Source organism: Biomphalaria glabrata, chromosome 5 (genome assembly GCF_947242115.1).
Source record: "Biomphalaria glabrata chromosome 5, xgBioGlab47.1, whole genome shotgun sequence".
NCBI classification, from domain to species: domain Eukaryota; kingdom Metazoa; phylum Mollusca; class Gastropoda; family Planorbidae; genus Biomphalaria; species Biomphalaria glabrata.
In genome coordinates, this window is record NC_074715.1 from 15865041 (window position 1) to 15887220 (window position 22180).

The following is a 22180-nucleotide window of genomic DNA, read 5'->3' on the forward strand; positions in this document are numbered from 1 at the left end:
GTACTTATAGATGGGAAAACAGAGGAACATCTTGTACTTATAGATGGGAAAACAGAGGAACATCTTGTAGGCTACTTATAGATGGGAAAACAGAGGAACATCTTGTACTTATAGATGGGAAAACAGAGGAACATCTTGTACTTATAGATGGGAAAACAGAGGAACATCTTGTAGGCTACTTATAGATGGGAAAACAGGAACATCTTGTACTTATAGATGGGAAAACAGAGGAACATCTTGTAGGCTACTAATAGATGGGAAAACAGAGGAACATCTTGTACTTATAGATGGGAAAACAGAGGAACATCTTGTAGGCTACTTATAGATGGGAAAACAGAGGAACATCTTGTACTATAGACGGGAAAACAGAGGAACATCTTGTACTTATAGATGGGAAAAGAGAGGAACATCTTGTAGACTACTTATAGATGGGAAAACAGAGGAACATCTTGTACTTATAGATGGGAAAACAGAGGAACATCTTGTACTTATAGATGGGAAAACAGAGGAACATCGTGTAGGCTACTTTTAGATGGGAAAACAGAGGAACATCTTGTACTTATAGATGGGAAAACAGAGGAACATTTTGTACTTATAGATGGGAAAACAGAGGAACATCTTGTACTTATAGATGGGAAAACAGAGGAACATCTTGTAGGCTACTTATAGATGGGAAAACAGAGGAACATCTTGTACTTATAGATGGGAAAACAGAGGAACATCTTGCACTTATAGATGGGAAAACAGAGGAACATCTTGCATTTATATGTGCTGAAATAATAACTTATACGATTGCAAGGCAGCGATTAAGAAAAAAAGTTACTTTCCAAGCTTGTACCAAAAATATATATAAATGTTTTAGCAAACCACTTAAGGGATATACATATTAGAGATCAGAGACATAAATACTGCAAGGTACTCGGGTATCTTGTATTGCAGCACACCTAACACAGATCTCTGAAGTTGTAAGATATATTAACAGTAGCAATTCAAGGATGAAATGCCAACAATGTTGTAGGATATTCCTCTTTAAGCTGATGGTATCAGTTCTGATCATATAAAACTCCTGGAAAGAGATTGATATGATGATCTCAAGGACATGGTAATGCAGCTACAATGTCAAGGATTCATGAAGAAGTGAAGGCAGAAATAAATGAAGAACAGAAAAAAAAACTTGAATGGATGTGTACACCGTTTACTTAAGCTATGTGGTCAAAATTCTTAATCAGAAAATACATTTTCTCGGTTCTCTAGAAAAAGGTTTTCTTTATTTGCCGCTTCCACCAATCGATGGTATATTTTAATGAATGCTAGAGTGTCACGTGAACAACTGGCTGGTGTGCTCATCGTGTTACTGTTAGACTCATGAAAGAACAATTTGATGAAAGTGTGACGGCGAAAATCTTTGCCGTCGCTCTGAAAATACAAACACTAGAGGAGCAGCGCAAAGACAGATGTCTGTGAATACATGCCAACCTTTCATTGCTTGACTTTCTTGTTGGCAGATGTACTAAAAAAAAAGTCAACTAAACATAAGAGTGCCTTCAGATTAAAGTGTTATTGGCCAAGTGGTGGCTAGAGCACTTCAACATTTACTCTACGAAATATGTGAAAAGTTAGCTCAAAATGTTATTGAGATAACTTTTGTGAAATCAAACTAGCATGTTATTGCAACAGAAAAATACGTTTTAACAATATGAAAATATCAGGAAAGTGATCTTAAGATGCCGGATTCACTATTTAAATACAGAAGAAGAGGTTAATACTGAGTTTATCAATCTCTTTTATACTGGGCCAGACGGCAAGATTTGTGAACAGAAATACTAAAACTAGAATGCAGCAAAAAAGTTTGGAAGGACGTCAACGAATCTCTTTCACCCTTTGATTTAAACCATTAGCTGTTTCTTGCCAAATGCCTGTTTACGTGGCGTCATGTGAAAAGAAGCTTTACAAAACTAAAGTTAATTAACAAATAAAAAAAACTTTTGAAAAACTAATTTCAAATCAAGCAATTCTGTCCATTGAAAACGAAGTCGCAAAATATATCGAGTTTAAAGTTATTTATAAGTTTTCACATTTGAAATCCTGAAAAAGAAATTTAAATTTTTATTTTCTAAAGTTATTGTAAAGTTTTAAATTCTTTTCAAAGTTGCATGTTTTCATTAGTCGTCCTCAGGAAACTACCACTATATGTGACTATAATGTAAAAAGGTTTCCATTAAGAGCTGTTTAATGTTTACTTAAGATGCTCAGTTGATGTTTAATTTGTTTCTAATTTAAAAATCTTAGATGTTAATCTTTGTAATAATTAACGATAATATGTTAGAGAAAAAAAATACAATCGACACTCATTTGAACGTTGTGTAACAGCAATCAATGGCTCAAAAAAAAAAAAAGAACTAAACAACGATAGTTTTTTATTGGGAAGAAAAAGTGGAACGCTGGGGGGGGGGGTGACACCCTGATCTTACCGCACCGGGTGACACCCACCCTAGTGACGCCACTGATTGACAATATATTGCTTGGGATATGAAAATACAAAGTAATACTATTTAGATCTAGATTCTAAGTCTAGCATTTCGCATGTATAAAAGCGATTGTCTATACTTTTTTTAGGTCTAAAAATGTTTATCTTATTCCCTTAAGCAGATGTATGGTTGTGCTTGCACTGGATGTGGCAAAATCACAGCTGGAGCGGCGTAGCCACGGGAAATATTGCATTCCTCATTAATCTTCGGACTCGAAGACAAGCCTTATTGTCATTATTATTATTAAAGCAGTCGTAAATCTGATATCCAAATCATTATACGCCCTATACAGGCATTGCAGCCCCCCCCCCCTAAATTAAAAAATAGATTTCATAGGCTACTTTGCCTTTGTTGGGTTCTTCTCACACAGATCTAGATCGAAATCCTGGTAGGAGAGTGTTTGAGCCTCATTAGAAAGGAGCATTATAATTCCTGTACCCTTCACACTCCAATGTTGTTGTTTTTCACTCTAAATTTTATCAATTTTTACAAAGCTTATATCAACTCACTCTGTCTGTCAGTGTCTGATATTGCCATTCAACAGCTCGCAAGCGGAAAAGCCCCAGGAGCTGACTCCATTCCCGCAGAGGTCTACAAAAAAGGTGGATTAGCCCTGATTGAAAGACTTCACGAGCTGTTCTTAATTATGTGGGAACAAGAGTCAATACCACACGACTTTAAAGATGCCACAATTGTCCATCTATTCAAGCGAAAAGGAAACCGCCAAATATGCGACAACCACAGAGGGATATCTCTTCTCTCTTTTGCTAGAAAAATCCTCGCACGCATCCTACTAAATCGGCTCATGCAACACCTAGAACATGGTCTACTACCAGAAAGCCAGTGTTGCTTCAGAAAAGAGCGTGGAACCATTGACTTGATATTTGAGGCAAGGCAGCTCCAGGAAAAATGCCAAGAACAAAATGCTGACCTCTTCTCTATATATGTCCACCTAACAAAGGCATTCGACACTGTTAGCAGAGAAGGACTCTTGGAAGATTATGTCAAAGTATGGCTGTCCACGAAAATTCATAACCATGGTGAGACTATTTCATGATGACATGAAGGCTCGTGTCCTAGAAAGTGGAGAACCATCAGAGCCCTTCGAAGTATCAAACGGGGTAAAACAAGACTGTGTCCTAACACCTACACTGTTCAGTATCATGTTCTGACAGGGCATTCACAAATAAAGGAAACAGCGGGATAAATTTAACATACAGATTTGATGGTGGCCTATTTAACCCGAGGCGGCTCAAAGCAAAGTCAAAAATAAAATCATCAGTAATCAGGGACTTGCTATTTGCTGACGTCTGTGCCTTAAATGCCTGAGCATCGTCAGTGACTTCTCAAGAGCATGCTCAGACTTTGGCCTTACCATCAACACAAAAAAGACCGAAGTCTTATATTTGCCTGCTCCGGGGAAAGCCTACTCGGATCCAAGCATCAATATAAATGGGCATGATATAAACACAGTGGACAGATTCACATATCTTGGCAGCACACTCTCCAGAAACGGGAAGATCGATAATGAAATCGACCTAGGTATAGCCAGGGCCAGTGCATCGTATGGCAGACTCTCTAAAAACGTCTGGAACAGACGAGGTATCACCACAAACACAAAGCTAGGGATCTATCGAGCTGTCATCCTCCCTATATTGCTCTATGCCTCAGAAACGTTGACAGTGTACAGAAAACATGCAAAGAAACTGAACCACTTCCACATGACATGTCTAAGTCAGTCTAAGAAAAATACTGAATGTCAAATGGCAAGACAAAATACCAGATACTGAAGTTCTTCGAAGAGTGGGTCTGCAAAGCATCCACACAATCCTGATGCAGTCCCAGCTGCAATGGGCAGGACACGTCTGCAAAATGGAAGACCTCCGCATCCCTAAAAGACTCTTGTATGGCCAACTAAGCGAAGGAAAGCGCTCTCAAGGCGGTCAAATAAAGCGCTTCAGGGACACCCTCAAAGCTTCTCTGAAGGCGTTCAGCATAGACCCAGCCACCTGGGAGACAGAGGCACATGACAGAGCATCATGGCGTCGTGCTGTGAAAACTGGCGCACAGGTTGCTGAGGAAAAGAGAACAACGCTGGCAGAAGAAAAACGCCAGAGAAGAAAAGCAAGGCCAATGACACTAGCTCCAGCTGGAATAACTTGCCCAGTGTGCAGCCGAACATTTCGGGCTCACATAGGTCTCACCAGCCACACGAGGAGGCATAAAACCCCAGTGCAAAGCCCTCAGCTCCCTGGATGATAAAAGTGGTCATCATCGAACCACGATGGACGAACTATACTATACAGTGTCTATCTGGTAAACGTTAGTACATGTTATTTCTCCCACACCCAATCTCGGATCAAGCTAAAATTTTACACACTTATTTTTTTTTATCTGACAACACAATTTATTTTTAAAAAATTCAATAGTTAGTTAACTATTGGTAATTAGTTATTTTGTTTGGTATCTTGAACAAGGGAAAGAAATTGTAGGCCTACTTGGCTGCAGTGGTGCTATAATGAAAGCTGAATTACAGGTCGCCGCTTCAAAATAACTTTATACAAAAAATAGGTAAAACTATACAAACTAATATTTTCATAGGCGCCCCAGTTGTGGTTAGAATGCCGGCTTGAGCCATGAGTTCGGATTCAGGTCAACGCCCCCCCCCCCTTTTTTTTTGTGTAAATGCCTTTAACAAGCGAATACGATAAAAATTCTCCCAGATATCCCTTCCTTCCCCGCCCCCCCCCCTTGTTTTCCCAACTGGTCCAGGTAAGTGCTAGGATCGTAGAGTACTGAGAAATGGCAGATTTATTGTTGTTGGTCTAGACGCCTTATATCTACTACAAATTTAATTAGGCCAACATGACTGATTCAAACTCATTGATACAATTACACTTCGCATAAGCTTTTGTTTTTTTAAAGTTTATTTTTTTTTAAATGTTTGTCTTTTTCTTGGTTGAGTCACTGCTCCGTTCAAACACAAATTTACATTTATTCAGTAGTTTTGGACATTTGTCAACATGCAAGCTTTCAGACAAATACATCTCATGGCAATGAAGTATTTTTTCGATGACAGTACACCAGGTATGGTACAAGCAAGACCATAGTTTTCTTCTGGATAATATTTGTATTAGGGCCTACTCTTCTCATTTTGAAGCATACCATCCCCCGACAGGTGCGGACCGGATATATTGGCGTTCGAGCAAATTTTAGGTGGGCCGGCACCCACATGGGGCTGTGGTTCCACCGCTTATGGGCCACTTTTAATGACAGTAAAGACCATAAACAAGTTTAGGCCTTTATATTTTCTAATTAAAGGGGCTCGTTGTATTGGCCCTTTCTTTTACATGTATACAAAATTTTCAACCTTGTCCTGCTTGTCCTAATCGGTGTATCAAGAGTGTCAATTTTGACCTGCATTGTACTCAGTTTTTCTTGAAATTCGATCCTCATTGCGCCCTTGTTGTTCTTCATCTCGCCCCCTCCCAGGAACTCAGTCATCTTAGGTTCAATATCAAATCGGCAGATCTCTGGATCCACGTCTTCCTCAGTCAGAGCTTCAACGAGGCCTGCCTTAATCACATAACAGACTTCTCTAGTTTCTTTATCTGTCTCTTTCCTTTCAAGTCGGTACGTTTTGTTGAGATTCATAACAAACTAATATTCACATTTGACTATTGTAACACCTTTAGTTAAATCACTACATTTAGAGAACCTTCTGGATAGAAGACTTAAAAGTAAAGTAGCAATTATACATAAAACACTGAACTATAATTTACAAATACAAAAAAAAACAAAACGTAATAAAATACTTAGAAAGAAACAAAGATAGAAGCACATTTTTTTGTTCCATAAGCTAGGACAAATTTGTACAAGTACTCCTTCTCCCCTAGTGCTATTAGAGCATGGACTGGGTTTCGCGAGTCAGCCAGGAAAACCAGTGACTTGGCAGAATTTCATTAATTAACATTCATGATTTGATTGACCTAGGGACACCTGTAGGACGTAATATACTCGTAGCAGGGCCGGCCTTAGACATAGGAAAACTATAATAGGCAACGGTCTAGAGTCTAGGGCCTCCAATTGGTGGGGGCCTCGCGCAGGGCTATAAACATGTTCTTAGAGAAGAAATAGCGAAACTCCTTACTGTTATTGTTGGTATACACTGGGTTTTTAATCGAATGCATAATTTTAGTTTTTTTTGTTTGTTTGTTTGTTTTTGGCTGATTATTTTTTATTTTTCTCTTTTATTTGGGGCCACCAAATTCATAGGCTGACCCTGCTCGTAGACTTTGTATTTTATAAGTTTTGGTGTTAAACAAACACTAAGCGATTAGAAAATGATTTGAGCTTATATTTCTTATAGTCTTGTAGAATAAGGTCATATAGCAAGAAATTCGTGGGGGCGATTTTAACACTTTGTCCGCCTTTGTTTCCAAACCCTTTCCCCTTTACGCATTTAAAAACATCTTATTTCTTTTTTTGTTTATATCTTATTTTGCGTTGTCTGACGTTACGAAACTTCTTATTCTCACAAAACCGGTCCACTGAGTAGGATTAACACCCCCCCCCCCCCGGCGCTAGGTTAAACGAAAGGCCTTTAGCTTCTCTTCCAAATAAACTTGTTTTTTAAATTACATGTAGGCTAACATTGCACAGTCATTGTATGTCCCTTGTTTTTAAACCTTCCTCTTACCTACATTGGAGATCCTTCATTATTTATGCATTGAAAACAAAATGGACTCAGCAATGCAGCCACGTTTACTGCAGCTCGGGTAAGGTTTTATGCAGACTAGCAGGTGTGGGAAGTGGCGTGGGCTAGTGAGGACACCATTCTCGACCCTATATTTCAAGGATTCATTTTTTTTTAAACATTCCCCATTTTACAAAGTAGTGTACGTTAATTTAAATAAAAATTAAATAAGAACCTATAGAATATATGAAATAATCTGAAAATAAAATGGGTGGCTGCCTGGTGTGCGCCCTGAAGAGTCGTCGCGATGGTCCCGGGTTCCTTCGATGAAGTCCAGTAGAGAATCGGCGCCGGAGGCGCCATTATCCCGTTGATGGTTAGAAAGGCTTTTATCCAACCACCAGGCCTGGACATGGGGCTCTTCACCCCTGTCCTGTCTGACGGTAGGCGACCATATCGGTTGACTGACTGGTAAAACCGGGCCGTGCCGTGTACACAGCGCACCGTCCTCGCTCTCAGCCCACTCGCTATAAGTGGTCGAGAACAGCGCTAACTGCGGGGAGCTTGTCTCATATTCCTATACTGTAACCGCCACAGTTCCGTGCGAGGGTCGCCACTCCAGGCTCCTGGTACTGATGACGACCCCCTTTGTGGAACGGCGTGGCGGACTTTTTGGACTGGGTTGCAGGTTACTTGTTCCATCCCCACCCCGAGTGAGATAAAAAAAACAAAAGCTCACCCAGAGAGACCTGCTAGAAGGCCTGGTTCGCTACTCGTTCTTAGCCTGTCCAGATCCACCTCTGGATGTTTCCACCGGAGGGCCACGCTGAGGCGACGGGTAGCTGGAAATCCTCCGGGGTCCCGGGTTCAAACTTGCCCTCTGCCATGCCTACTAAATTGGGGGTCTATGAGATGTCCACGGGGGTCTACGATAATACATTTCATTTAATCGAGTTGCGACTTTAATTTTCCTATCCCATTAATGTAATTATTTCCTAAACTAATCTATTATTTGTACCTTAGTTAATCATTTAAATATGTATCATGCAATTCAAACGAAAAATTATTGCATTTAATTTCAATACTTTTTTCACTAGCTTAATTTTGTCTACATGTAACTAATGTCTAACAAAAAGAAAGACTGTACAACGTTGATTAATAAAAATTGTGATTCATTCTTTCCTTGTCAAATAAGCGATTTTATGACGCTATGAAACCAATTACGCTGGAGGATCATTTGAGACGATGCCACCCTGACAAAATAGATAAAGGTTTGAAAACCTTTCGAACACTCAAAGATAAAGTTTAGAATAGACCCACAAAATCCCTCTTCGACATCATATAGAGTTATAGAGAGATAATGGTTTGTAGGCGACTTACAATATCTCTTAACTTATAGCAAAAACCGGAAAACATCATAGGTCAAACATTGATTTTATCAGCCGTTTTAGTTTTAAAAACTGTTTTACACAAAACTACATCTGATATTATTAAAACAATTTCTAAGCAACAATACAGTTGAATGGCACATTGGTGGCATGAGTTATAAAATTAAAGGCTTCTTATGTTATGCTTTGTAAGCGACACACATCAAGTGTTTTGGATCAGCGGTATCACAGGCTCTGACAGAATGGTTAAGGGTCGCCGGCTCCTTATTTTTAACAGGGTTGACCCACGAAACGTTTCCAGTGTTTGGGTATAGCTGCACGCAGCAGAGGTTTCAATTCAGTTTTTCTTCTGCTAGGTGGGCAGCAAGTCAAGGCTAATGAGCCCTTCCTGCTCAAAGTTACTGGCTTAGTTGCCAGTTACTCACCATCGCCCCTTATCCTGTTAGTGAAAACAGTTCTGTATATCCAATATTTGAGCCACACGTGAAATATCAAGAAATACACGAGAATCTGCGCTTTGCGAAAACTTTTACAATGATACATAAGGCAAATTAATTAATTGATAAATTAATGTTTAATGTTTGATGATTACATCATAGAACAACACATTCCTATATGAAACATAATATCCATAGCAATGGATAATAGACTTGAAAAAAAGACAACATTTCCAGTAATAAATATTAATTGTTATTTTCATTGGTTTAAATTTGAATTTTATGAATAAAAAAAAAGATAAATCTCTGTAACTTTAAATGTAGCTTTAAATTACTTCTTCATTCTTACACTCACTACAGATAGAAATTAGTTTTAAAAAATAGATGAATTTGCAAAAATGCAATATAAGTTAAGTAGGGGGTCTACCGAAAACCAGAAAACATGGCAAGGGGTCTACGAGATAAAAAAAAGTTTAGGAACCACTGCTTTACATGTTTCGGACGCTCCTTCAGAGTTAAATATTATCTACCTCCAGCAGGACGACGGCAGCGTGCAGAGTATGAACCTGGGACCATCGAGATGGAAAACGACAGTCCAGAACACATTCAAACTCGTGAATCTGGGGGTGAGGATCTATGTATGAATAATAACATGGCTTAAGATAAACATTTGTAGTCACAATCATGTTGACATCCAAGATTAAAACACGCAACCACGTGCAGGCCCGGACTCAAAGTGAAGTAGGCCTGTTAAAAGAAGTAGTCTGACGCACGAACTTCGTCGTCAAAGTGGCACTGTGACCAAACTTATAAGACCATTCGTTATCACGATGACTGTCTTCTTGTTATTGTTAAGTACACTAACTGAACAGCAGATACCACGATAGTGCTGTCAAGGTAGACTTTTATTTCTGAAGAAGCGATGACATTCTAAAAATTAAAATTTATTTTGTAAATTAAGGCCAGTAACTCGTGTAAAAAAAATGTCTCGTTAGCATAAGCAGTTGCAGAACTTACGAAGATAAAAGTGGGGGGAAAAATGTAATAATAAACGAACACATAAGAAAACATTTTAAAATATACACGTAGAATGTCGTAGATCTATATATTAGATATGGCATGGCAAATTTTCTAGATAACTTTCTGATGACTGAGTACAAGTCTTTGGTACTGTTCTGAAGGGCTGCTTCTTCTGCCAGTGCTTCAATGTAGTTCTGCCTGTCTGTTCTGATGCTACACTTGACATTCCTATCTAGTTCAGCATATTTTTGTGTGCTTTTCCTTTAGCTGCTCTTGTTTTACAGTTGTTCACGCCTTTCTTCTCTCTTCTTTCCTTGATCTTCTGAAGAGTTTCTGTTGAAATCCACTCCTTGTGGGTGTAAGACTTGGGACTGTTATGGCTCTTCCGCCGTGTCAAATACAAACATGAAATAAACAGGAGGTAACCTTCAAACACCGGCGAAATGCCAAAGCAATCAAGATATGAAGTCGACGCTGATGTTGGTCAACAAATATGTTTAATGATCAAGAAGGGAATCGTCCGATGTCAACTAAGTCCGTAAACTACTTCTTATTCTCGCTGTGATAGGAAAAGCCTTTCAAAAGCGTCTTGTCTTTATCAAATCCTAGAGCGTTCTTACTTTTTAAGGATCTGTCACGTCACTTGTCGCTAAGTAAAACTTTCCCCTTATTCCCGAAACAAATAACTAAATCCTAATCATGCCATAACAGGACCCAGGACTTCTTGGCATGTAGAGGTTACTGTTTCTTTCACTTTCTGCCACGTCTGTTCTACTGTCTCCCCTTCTAGCAGCTCTTCTAGGAGCTATAACTTGTTTGATAGGGTGACTTTGAACTCTTCCTGGTTTTTTTTTGCAGTCTTTCAGTGCAATAGTATTGTAGTGTTGGTGTTGGCTGGGCCCACTTGTCCAAGTCTTCTTCAGCTTCAGTTTCACTCGAGCGCACAGAAGAAGATGATCTGAAGCAACATCTGCTCCTCGTCTGACACATACATCCTGACGAGATCGACGGAACTTCTTCCCTATACAGACATGGTCTATTTGGTTCTCTGTTGATAGGTCTGGTGATATGGTCTATTTGGTTCTCTGTTGATAGGTCTGGTGATATCCATGTTGCTTTGTGTATTCGTTTGTGTGGGAAGACATTTCCTCCAATCATTCAGTTGCTTGTGACACACCTATCTGCAAATATCTTTCCATTTTCATTCATCTCACCTAGTCCATGCTTTCCCATGGTCTCTTCGTATCCTGGTCAGAGAGAACAGTATAAAAAAAAGAACAAAAATGGTGACGTGATAACAGATGAAGAAGGACACAAGAAGAGATGGATTGAACATTTCCAGGAGCTTCTTAACAGACCTACTGCTGCAAACCCACCAGAGCTATTGATAGCTGCAAGAGACCTATCAAGTGCTTTGCACCCACCAAGGAAGAGATTCGTAGCGCATCAAGCAATTGAAGAATGGCAAATCCGCAAGACTTTACAGCATCCCAATTGAAGCACTAAAGGCAGACATTGATACCAGTGAGAAGTTACTCTACCCTCTCTTCTGCAAGATATGGGGAAAAGAAGAAGTGCCACCAGAGTGGAAGGAGGGCTACTCATCAACTCCAACTATCGAGGGATAACACTACTGTCCAGGCAAAGTGTTTAACCGGCTTTCGAAAGGAGAGATCATGCACAGATCAGCTAGCGACACTACGTATAATTTTGGAACAGTCCATGGAATGGAACTCCCCTCTCTACGTCAGCTTTATAGACTATGAGAAGGACAGCGTGGACAGACAGACCCTCTGGAGACTTTTGAGACACTAAGGATGGGATGACTTGCAAAATAGTGCGTGGCAGACAACTGACAGAGGGGATGTGACAGAGCGTCGCATGAGGTTTGCGAGACATGATCTCCGACAAAATGAATGGACCTCATTCACCTATCGTAAACAAACAACATTTAGCCACGTGACAATATTGATAAAACAATGAAAAAACATATTACGTGACAGCCTTTATGGATTGCGTAATTTGTATAGAAGAGATAGAGAACCACGTGGCTAAATGTTGTTTGTTTACGATTGGTGAATGAGGTCCATTACGCATACCAAGAATTGCGATGACATGGAGGCCTTTACTTTATATATTTATATGGAATTTCAACTAAAGGAAACAGTGAATCCAAGCCAAACGGATTCAAATAGACTACTTCATCAAAAAATAGTACAGCCTACCATGAAATTGACTTTTTCTTTCGAAATTACGAATTTATAAAAAAACAAAAACAAGATTGCACACAAACTCAGAGGCAGCCCCCATCTAATCACTGGCGGATCCAGGCGTGGAGGTAGGGCGATCGCCCCCCCCCCCCCTCGACGAATTTTAGTATAGAATTCACACAATTTGTATACGAATTTATTGCTTATGTTGATAATATATACGAATTATTTATATTTCAACCTATTTTTAGATTATTTCGCCCCCCCCCCTCCTCTAGTATGTTGGCCGATTTGGTGGGGTTGGGAGGGGGCGATGGCATCAATCCCGCACCCCCTCCCCCGTAAACTTTTGAGTGGGGGCGATCCAATTTCTTTGTAGAAAACACAGCTTGCTAACAGAATCAATTAAATATCTAGGCTATATGATGAACACTTTTTATTGATGCTTTAACCGATCTTTATATTATGTCGTTCCCCTGTTGGCCGATTGGGTGCGGGGGGGGGGGGGCGAATACCTCTACTGCCTTTCTCACCTAAACCCTTTGAGAGGCTGTTCCTACTTTTACATTAAGAAAACAAACTGGAAGAGGAAACACCATAAACGCATAAGGAATATGTCATAAAATGTCAAAAAGAAAGCATTCTACATAATCATATTTATATATAAAATATTTAATTGGGGATGAAGTGACTGGGGGATGAAGTGACCAGGGATGAAATGACCGGGGATGAAGTGACCAGGAACCATATATATATATATATATATATAATAAAACCAAAAGAAACATGAAACAGTCTACTTTTATTGTATTAAAAAGACTTATTCAATTCAATGTTTAAAAAAATAATTTTATTATGGAATGGCACGAAGTTTCAAGAATTAGAAACAATCATAATGTAAATTTATATGAAACATTACTGACCTTAATTATAAGGTAAATGCATGTAATTATAAATAAATCTACTGCAAATATAGATAGATGAATATAAGTGCCAAACAGGCTATGAATAAATACACATTGCATGCTTCAGAGAATTGCTGCTTCTTACAAAGAGGATACATTATATAAAGTAGGCCAGTAGGCCTATTCTAGTCTTTCTTCCTGTTGAGTTATTAGAATCTCTTAAAAACTCTTTCCCTTTCCTATTACCAAACAGCTGTTAATCTTTTTGTGGGCTTTTATTTTTATTTTTATAAAATAACTTTATTAATTTTTTAAAAAATCTGGGGAAATCTCACATAAGCCAAATAGGAGTAGTGGGGCCAGAGTTGAATCATAACATGATTTTGTTCAAATGATTTGAAAGAGGATGCACTATCTCTAGCTGATAGCTTCAACCAAAGCCACATAATATCAGTCACACAAGAGAAAAAAAAGGAAGTTGTATCATGATTGACTTAATTAGAATAAAGAAATAATGAATAGTTACAGAACTAACTTTAGTTGAATCATGATCTATACAATGAATCTCATTGAATTAATTAGAATAAATATAGAAATAAAATTTTGATTATTTTGTTACATGGCATTGTATACATGAAACATTAATAGAAAACTCATTTTATTGTAAGTACAAAATTTAGAATTTAAAAAAGGTTTTGCAAAGAAACATTTATGTTGTCACATTTTATTTGTTTGGTTATAGTTACAGCAAAATAATAATAGAAAGCCCATTTTTAAAAAATATAAATATACAGATAAAACAATAAATTCTTATTAATAAAATTACAGAAATGTTCATAGTCCAGGTAAAATTTGAATTTAAATTACAAGAATATTAATTTAAAAAAAAGACATTTTAATATCATAAAAATACCCAGATGCTGAAAGATAGAGTTTTTAACTACAGAAATAATATTAACAACAGAAACAGATAAAAAAAAAAACATGAGTGAAAGCCCTAAAATGTATTTTTAGAATGGCTAGTTACCAAAGGGTAATAAGTAAATATATTTACCAATGCTGAATATTTCAAGTAAATATAGAGTGTATGAAGCCTTTTTTTTTCTTAATTATTTAGCCACTATATTGTAAGTAGTCTGTAGTCAGTCAGTAGTTAGAGTTAAATAGATTTAGAAAAATCTTCCAAAAGCTGATTTCTTGGCTCAAAATTAAACTGAAGAGATTGGGCTGATAAAGAGATTGGGCTGATAAAGAGATTGGGCTGGATACTTTACAAAGAACTTCACATCTTTAAGGCATCAATTTTTGTAAACACCAAGTAACACAACTGTCGCACTTTAAGTTAGAAATAAAGTATCAGAAAGGATTTTTCTTTATTCTGGCATTAAGTACATTTTTACAATACCTCTATTCAACTCATACCTTCATGGAACCTGGACACGGATCTCAAAAGCGGCTCTTACAATTTTCCTAGAAATTTGGTAGTTGCTGTATATCACTGAGAAAAGAATGACTGGCTCGTTGGCAACAATGGGAAAACTCTGGTTTGACAGTTATAATTTTCAAAGTATAAAAAGAAATTAATTTCATTTTGTCTAGAGAACTAGAAAATATTGATCTTGAACATCTTCGGGTATTTTTGCATGTTGATTCAAGAGTTTAATAAAAATTAATGCACACCATCTTAAGTCTAGATCTTAAGACCTATCATTTAATATTACAAAGCCAGTAGCTTTATACATTCGCTTAACCAGGATTCTTTCTCGGGGTGAGAGGGAAATCGGGAGGGGTACAAACATTCCAGTGTTTTTTTTCCACATTCATTAGTTTCTAAGAGAAAAATAATTAATCACTCTATAAGTTGTATACAGGAGGTTTTGTCTTTTTTTTTTAAAAGTATTTTTTATGTTTTTCTTGGATTTAAAACAAATTTTGCACTAAGAAATTATTTCAACACTGCTGGAAGAACATATAACATGGTGAAAGACAAGTATAATTTAAACTTTTCTAGGATATAATACATTGGTATACAGACGATTGCCCTCTGCGCTGATGAAAGACAAAGTCATATTGCTGGGTGTTGCTTCAGCGTAGAGAAAACCACCTTTAGAGATAAAATCTGCATAGTGAAACTTGAGTGAGCCAGCTGGTACTGAGTTTATATGTTCTGTACTTATGTCAATAAAGTTGGCCATTCCTGACACATAATAATCTAGGTTGTTGCCAGATTTGGTCTGTACTTGGAGATGCTAATGTGGTTTGAAAAATATAATAATAAAATGATAAATGTCAACGTGCATTAAGCTTAAATTATCTAGTTTGTTTTATCTTAATATGTTTACAGAATGAAACCATTAAACATTATTCAAACAGACAAAAGATAACACATATTCCTGAATTGTGTTGTAATGCAAGATAACCCAGTTATTTTTAGTGATATAGATGTTCTAATGGAATGTGCTAATTGAATGCATTTAAATGTAGACTTTGACCTGAATTCTTTTTTTTTAAACTACCAATTAATTTTAAATAAACTTTGATAAAAAGATTTTTTTTTTCTTTTGTTGCTGAACTGCAGAAAGCTAAACTCAGTCAATATTCATTCTACATTTTCTTTTCTCTTTATTCTTTAAAGAGAGGGAAAAAACAATATGACATTGTAATCTGACATTGGAATAGAAATCTTATTGTCAGGGGGAGGTATGGCGAGAGTGAATATGTTACTTTGTTGATATTTTGGTATGATAGTTATATCCCTTTGTTTATGTACTCCGAGGCCCAGGTTATGAATGTGAATAGTCTGCACATGTTATGAACTGAATGGTTAAGTCTCCCTTGAATGTGCGAGAGAGTGTGTTAGTCAGTGAGGTCCTGTTCCTGGTCCAGGAAGGTTGGAGTACTGGGAGTACATAAACATAAAGGGATATAACTATCATACCAAAATATCAACACAGTAACATTCACTCTCGCCATGCCTCTCCCTGACACTTACAATTCTGTAGATGACAGTTTAGGATGTCATGGTGTGACCAGCATAATAATCAGACATTGTTCTATCTTTGTCTGATTTCAGCTACAGTTACTGGTTTAAGCCTAAACTTAATGTTATCACATTGATTAACACCACAGTAACTATAAATATGAAAACTTCCCATTGATACTTTTTTTTTGTAAAGCAAGAGTTATTCTCACAGAAGTCAATAATATTAGAGTTTCAAGCAAAAGAAAAGTTTCTCAACCCATTTTCTTTATGGTATTCAAATTATTTCATCCTTATGTACTCTTAGTGCTTTATCTTTATTCAATTTCTTTGCCAAACATTTAAAAAATTGTATGCACATCATTACCAGTGTTTTTTTTTTTTAAGTTTTCCCTCCTATATCTAAGTACAAATTGAATTTATCCCAGGTTAAGAACCCCAAATTTAAAATATTGCTTTTGTCTGAGGTAAAAAAAAAATGTGTTTTATCAGTAATTTTTTTTTCAGCTTTTAAAAACATAACCAAATGCAAAAGAATGTATGCAGTAATAGCTATCAATAATCAGATCATGTAGTCCTGCATCAAATTAAAAACATAAGGCACTGTTTTAGCAACATCATGCTTTCCTAGGTGTGACTTTTTGCCAGAATATTATGCTAGTACTACTACATTTAATTTCCCCTATACTTAATAGAGTCATTAAAAAAAAGTGTCCATAAAGAGTAAGACAAGATAAAGTTTTACCTGCAGGTTATGGTCATGTCCAGAAAAATGGCCATTGGCTTTGTATGTATCCAGCATGGGATCCAGCTGTTTGACCAGGCAGTCAGTGGGACCATGCTCAGCTATAGAGTAGACAGGGTAATGGCCAGCAGTGAACAGATAATCAGCGCTGAAACAAACATAAATATACTTATGAAAATTCAGATGTTAGAAAAAAAAAAGCAAAATATTAATAAGTATTTTAATAAAAAGAATATGACAATGTAGGTTGTATATATTTATATATAGTTCGTCCATCATGGCTTGATGATGACAATGATATATACACACACCAGTATATAATGCATCAGCCTAAATAGCCAGAATATTCACCATCAAAAAACTAGTTTTGTTAAACAGCTATATATTCCTTAATTATGAATATAACAATATAAATAAGGTTAACCTTCAGTGTTATTAGTCAATATTGTTAGAAATGAAATGGCAGCTTGAGTAGGGTGGCTGTGAATGGCTATTTAAAAATGAACTGTTTGTGAACAACCAGAGTGCAGTTGCCATATGGTATGATCAGGTGACCTTCTCGAAGGGATTGGCAACAGTGTTTCTGTAGGTCTTCAAAAGCTTTAAGGGCTCTATATAAGGAGAGTCTTTTGTTGCTTGGTGCAAGTTTCCAGCCTACTTGTCGTTTTAAACTAAGCTTTAAGCACCCATTAGAGCAGGCAGGTTGTGGCGGATCAGCACCTAATTGACTGGGGGCTGCCCAGGTTGAGGCGGGCAGTAGCTGATCAGTGAGGCGCGAAGATCTCATCCACCGTCAGAGACAACCTGTGACGTCCATACAATCAAGTTGGACTTATTACCCGTAACTGTTGTCTCCAGTGTTGTTTTAGCCACTTTGCAGCAACATTCCTGGGCCTTAGATAAAGGGATCATGGGTAGCCCATGCATTTTGGTCCCTCCCTCGACCTTGCTGATGAGATCCAAAGGAACGCTTCGTATTACATTTGGCACCAGCTCAGTTGCAGAAGCTGCCAGAGAGAATGTCATAGTTGCTATTCCCAACGCCTAAGGGGCTTCACTCCTGATTTTTCCTCGAGGTTGTCTCCTGAAGCCTCAGTACCGCAAGGCAGCGGGGGTTTGAAGTCAGAGTACCCATCTCCTAGATGAATTGCCTTACTAGGCTGCCCCAAGCTCCCGGTTTTGTGGTGCCAGGTATCCGCCTTCACCTGTTAGTAAGAGCAGTTTCGCCAGGCTTAATATCTAAGCCACACAAGCAGGCCAGGTGTTGGAATTAGTTGTCAGAGGCTATTTGAGATGCATGCCATTAGGAGTATTTTATAGACAATGAGAGCTTATCCCCATTGACACCCCTGACCAGATGGTAGAATCCTGAAAGATATCTTAAATGCTGAGCTTGTGTAGGGAGTCAGACCCAAGGGCCGCCTAAGACTAACATATAGAGATGTCTGCAAGCGAGACATGAGAGCCACAGACATCAACAAAAGTATGTGGGAAGAAATAGCCAAAGACCGGAGTGCATGGAGACAGACTGTTCGTGCTGGGACGATCCTTGCTGAGAGCAAAAGAAACAAAGCGGCCTTAATCAAGAGGGGAAAAAAGAAAGTTGCCCTGTTCGCTAGCCCTGAATCAGATGCATAGACATGCATGAATTGTGGCAAAGTCTTCCGCTCTAGAATTGGCTTGATTAGCCACACCAAAGACTAAACCAAAACCAGTGACTCATCTGAGCTTATAACCCATTGCCTTTTGAAACAAAAGGAGCCATATTATAAGAAGAGTCAAGTACAGTTCAAGATCAGTTCAGTCATGAAGTCATATACAATTGAGCTGTTGTACAGTGTTTTGTGGATATCTTTGTACAAAATTATTTTGTCATCTCATAAAGTTACATGCAATTTGGAGTTTGTCAAAACCTTCGAGTTAAGAGATGGCTGTTTTGTCACCAAGTAGCATAGGAATGCAAGAGAAAGATGTAAAAATATTGATACCTGCTTGATTTTAAAGCTTGCTGTATAAATGTCCACTGATCATCAGCTGCCGCCTTGTTGCCTGGTCCTTTGGGGGGTGTAGATAGAAAGTCATCAGTGATACCACAAAGAAGTATAGTGTCAATGAATACAATACCCACTTTCTGTGCACCATTATTAAAGGGAAACTCTTTATAGAAAAAGAAGTTTGGAAAATTCCTGAAACAAGATTTTAAAAATATTCAATTAATCTCTTTTTTGTTTGTTCAGGAGTTTAGATGTTTGTATTCATTATAAAATTAAGTGTCATTAAAATAAAATTAAAAAATAATGTTATTACTTTATATGCCTTAAGATGTTTTATAACTTTTATAACATTATTTTTAATCATAATAATTAAGCTAATTACATGTATCCACGTTGAACATAAGCTATACAGATTTGGAGTATTGATTTTACTAGCTTCATGAATATGTGTTTCAAAAAGAACTTTTACTTTTCAATTTACTGATAACAGAAATAATCAAAATATCTACAAAATAACTAGCATAAAGACAGTTTAATTCAAGGAACAGAAATAATAATAATAAGATAGTTATCAGACTCAAACAATAACAATTTGTTAGAAACAGCTAAAGCTGTCTTTAAGATTATCTTTTATACAATTGTTTTCCCCTGAGTATTATAATGCAGTATGTTTGTTGTATATTGAGTTGATATTAAATCTATACTTGCCATCTTGAGGAGTACTGAGAGTACAAAATCTGTGCAGTCACATTGCCATGGTGATCATGATTTCCTGCTATCAGGTACCAGGGTACCTGTAGTGACTTTGCAGTGTAAACATTTTCAAAGGTGGCCTGTAGGGACAAAATTATTTCTCGCTTATATTCAGGTTGTAAAAAACAATAGTTCTAATATGTGTTAAGTGTTCGAATTGGCATTCTGATTACAATTGAATAAATCAACTGTTAAAACATTTTTTAATGGTGGAGTAATAAGCGTAGTCATGTGTAATAGCCCCAGTACTGCATTCATCATTAATCTTCAGAATTGAAGACAATGCCTACACATAGCAACTCATTAACGGCCTAAAGAAGGATTATCACAATTAAATTAATTTTTTAAAATCCTAAGTGCTTAAGTAGCTGGACCAATGTATTTATGTTGACAATCCAAAGTTCTAAACCCATACTGTGTATGTTGTACAAAGGATGTGGCAGCTGAGTGGTGATTTTTTATTTTAGACTTGGAGAATATCTGTAAGTTATCACAGCTCACATGAGCACCAAACATTTGTATGAGAAAGGGTAGACATATAATATGACACCTTCTAAACTACAAAGATATGTAAACATTACTTCACCTAACCTACCCTTGGTCATCTGTGTATTGAAAGAACCTTTGCTCAATAAATATGGGGCATGGTGATCAAGTGGTAAAATGCTAGGCCTACAAGCTGGGGCTTATATATTTAAATGGATGAATGACTGACTGGTTGAGTGGTATGTACTTCAGACTGTTGTCTGGTAGTCACAAGTTCAAAACCGTCCTGCAGAAGGTTTGGGTTAGGATGTAATAATCTTCATTCCTGAAGGAAAGTCAGAAAATTGTAAAAAATTTAACCAAAAGAAATCCTTGTAAAGAGTGGGATTTAAAACTTTTAGCATGTCCCTAAGCTCTCTTAACTCCAAAGTGTGCCTGACATTAATTGAAGAAAGTAAAGGAGGTTGGTCATTTTGCTGGCCCCAAAACATCCTCATAGAAACACATGAGCTCATGAAACTCTAGGGTCTGAAAGGGGTAGTACACTCATTTTACTCAACAAATGTGGCCTGATTCTTGATATGATCAAATGTTAGATGAGTAACAAAGTATTAACTTACCTTAAACCTAATGTCCTCTAGATTTTTCACACCATCATAGTAAAAATTATCTCCGAGTTCAACAATAAACTGGGGAGCATATAAATCAGCTAACTTTCCCATTTCAGCTGCAGTGGAACGCTCGTAGTAAGTGCTGTAGGGATATGTATCCACTCCACCCATATCTCCAATAAGAAAAAATCTCAAGCTTTCAACAGCATGACTGCCTGAAAAAAAAGGTAAACAAAGTTGATGTTTCAAACTTTTAAAAATTGGTCAAAACCAAACAAAAAAATACAAAAATTTAACCTTTTACTTTCTTTATTGGGTCTAGAACAACTAAGATATTTTACTGATTGAAACCCCAGCAGTTTACCAAAAACGATTTTTTATTATCAATTTTTCAATTCAATATTATATGTTGTTTTTTTAACTCAACATATTATTTTGTGTGTTGAAGGTGAATGTAAAGAAAAAGGAGAATAGAATTCTTGGTGAGAGAACATTATGACGCCAGAGTGATGTTTATAGGCTACAAGAGTGTATGTTAGTATTGTTAGGTAGACGTTTTAAAGCGGGCCTATCCAATTAAACGTAACAAACTAGAATATACTGGCCAAAAGGGGATTGTTGTAATGCTGGCAGTTTTATGGAAAGTACAAATAAAATGGGAGTGTCCAGCCAAAATATTAAGTGAGCATTAAGAATGCAGGATGTAATGATTGTAATCAGAAAAAAAAGGGACAGGCCAAATAAATATCATTGAGCCTCTATAATATTTGGAATAAGAACTGAGAAGCAGAAGAATAGTTAGATAGTGTAAAAAGACTATTAAGACGAAGCGATGGAGAGGGGAAGAAGTAGAAGTGATACTCAACTTTAAGGGCAGGTCGAACTGAAAGTAATAGATCTAGATACCACTGGGCATCATACCAGAATTGGCTGCCTAAAGGAATTTTAATTTATGGGAGAGCGTTTGCTGTTTTAATTTTGTTGGTATAAATTATAAATAAGAAGGAATTTAATGGGATGGGTCCAAGCTCCAAGGCAATTATAAACAATATATAATATATATTATAATTAGGCCTATGCAATATAATATTAATTTTAATATAGCCTGGGAATTAATCTACGGACGTAGCTAGTGGATAATATAAATTATTTATAAAAAATCTAGATCTATCATCTATCTACCTGTAAAAAAGCAAAAGAGTAGACAAATCAGTAGGCCTCCTTTGAAATCATCCATCTCAAATTTCAGTCAAGATTCAACTTTTTGATTCAATTCAAGATCAAGAGGTATAGTCTCGGCCTACTTTGCCTGATGTAGATCTAGATTTTGATATCTAGATTTAGCAGGTCTAGCTAACTTGCCAAGTTCCTCTGTGTCTGTGTGAATGAGCACATGACAGTAATACTAGTAATATGATAAGAGTCTA

The 22180-nt window shown here is 37.1% G+C and overlaps 1 protein-coding gene across 1 annotated transcript; it reads right to left on the reverse strand.

The window, feature by feature from the left end:
- Positions 1-13107: 13107 nt before the first annotated feature.
- Positions 13108-22155, reverse strand: LOC106064537 (tartrate-resistant acid phosphatase type 5-like). Its single transcript, XM_013223118.2, has 6 exons — positions 21936-22155; positions 20763-20968; positions 19612-19736; positions 18898-19095; positions 16910-17057; positions 13108-15433 (listed from the first exon to the last, which is right to left on the reverse strand). Exons 1-6 carry the CDS (start codon positions 21988-21990, stop codon positions 15182-15184), a joined length of 984 nt encoding a protein of 327 aa, XP_013078572.1. The 5' UTR covers positions 21991-22155; the 3' UTR covers positions 13108-15181.
- Between the last annotated feature and the right edge of the window lie 25 nt (positions 22156-22180).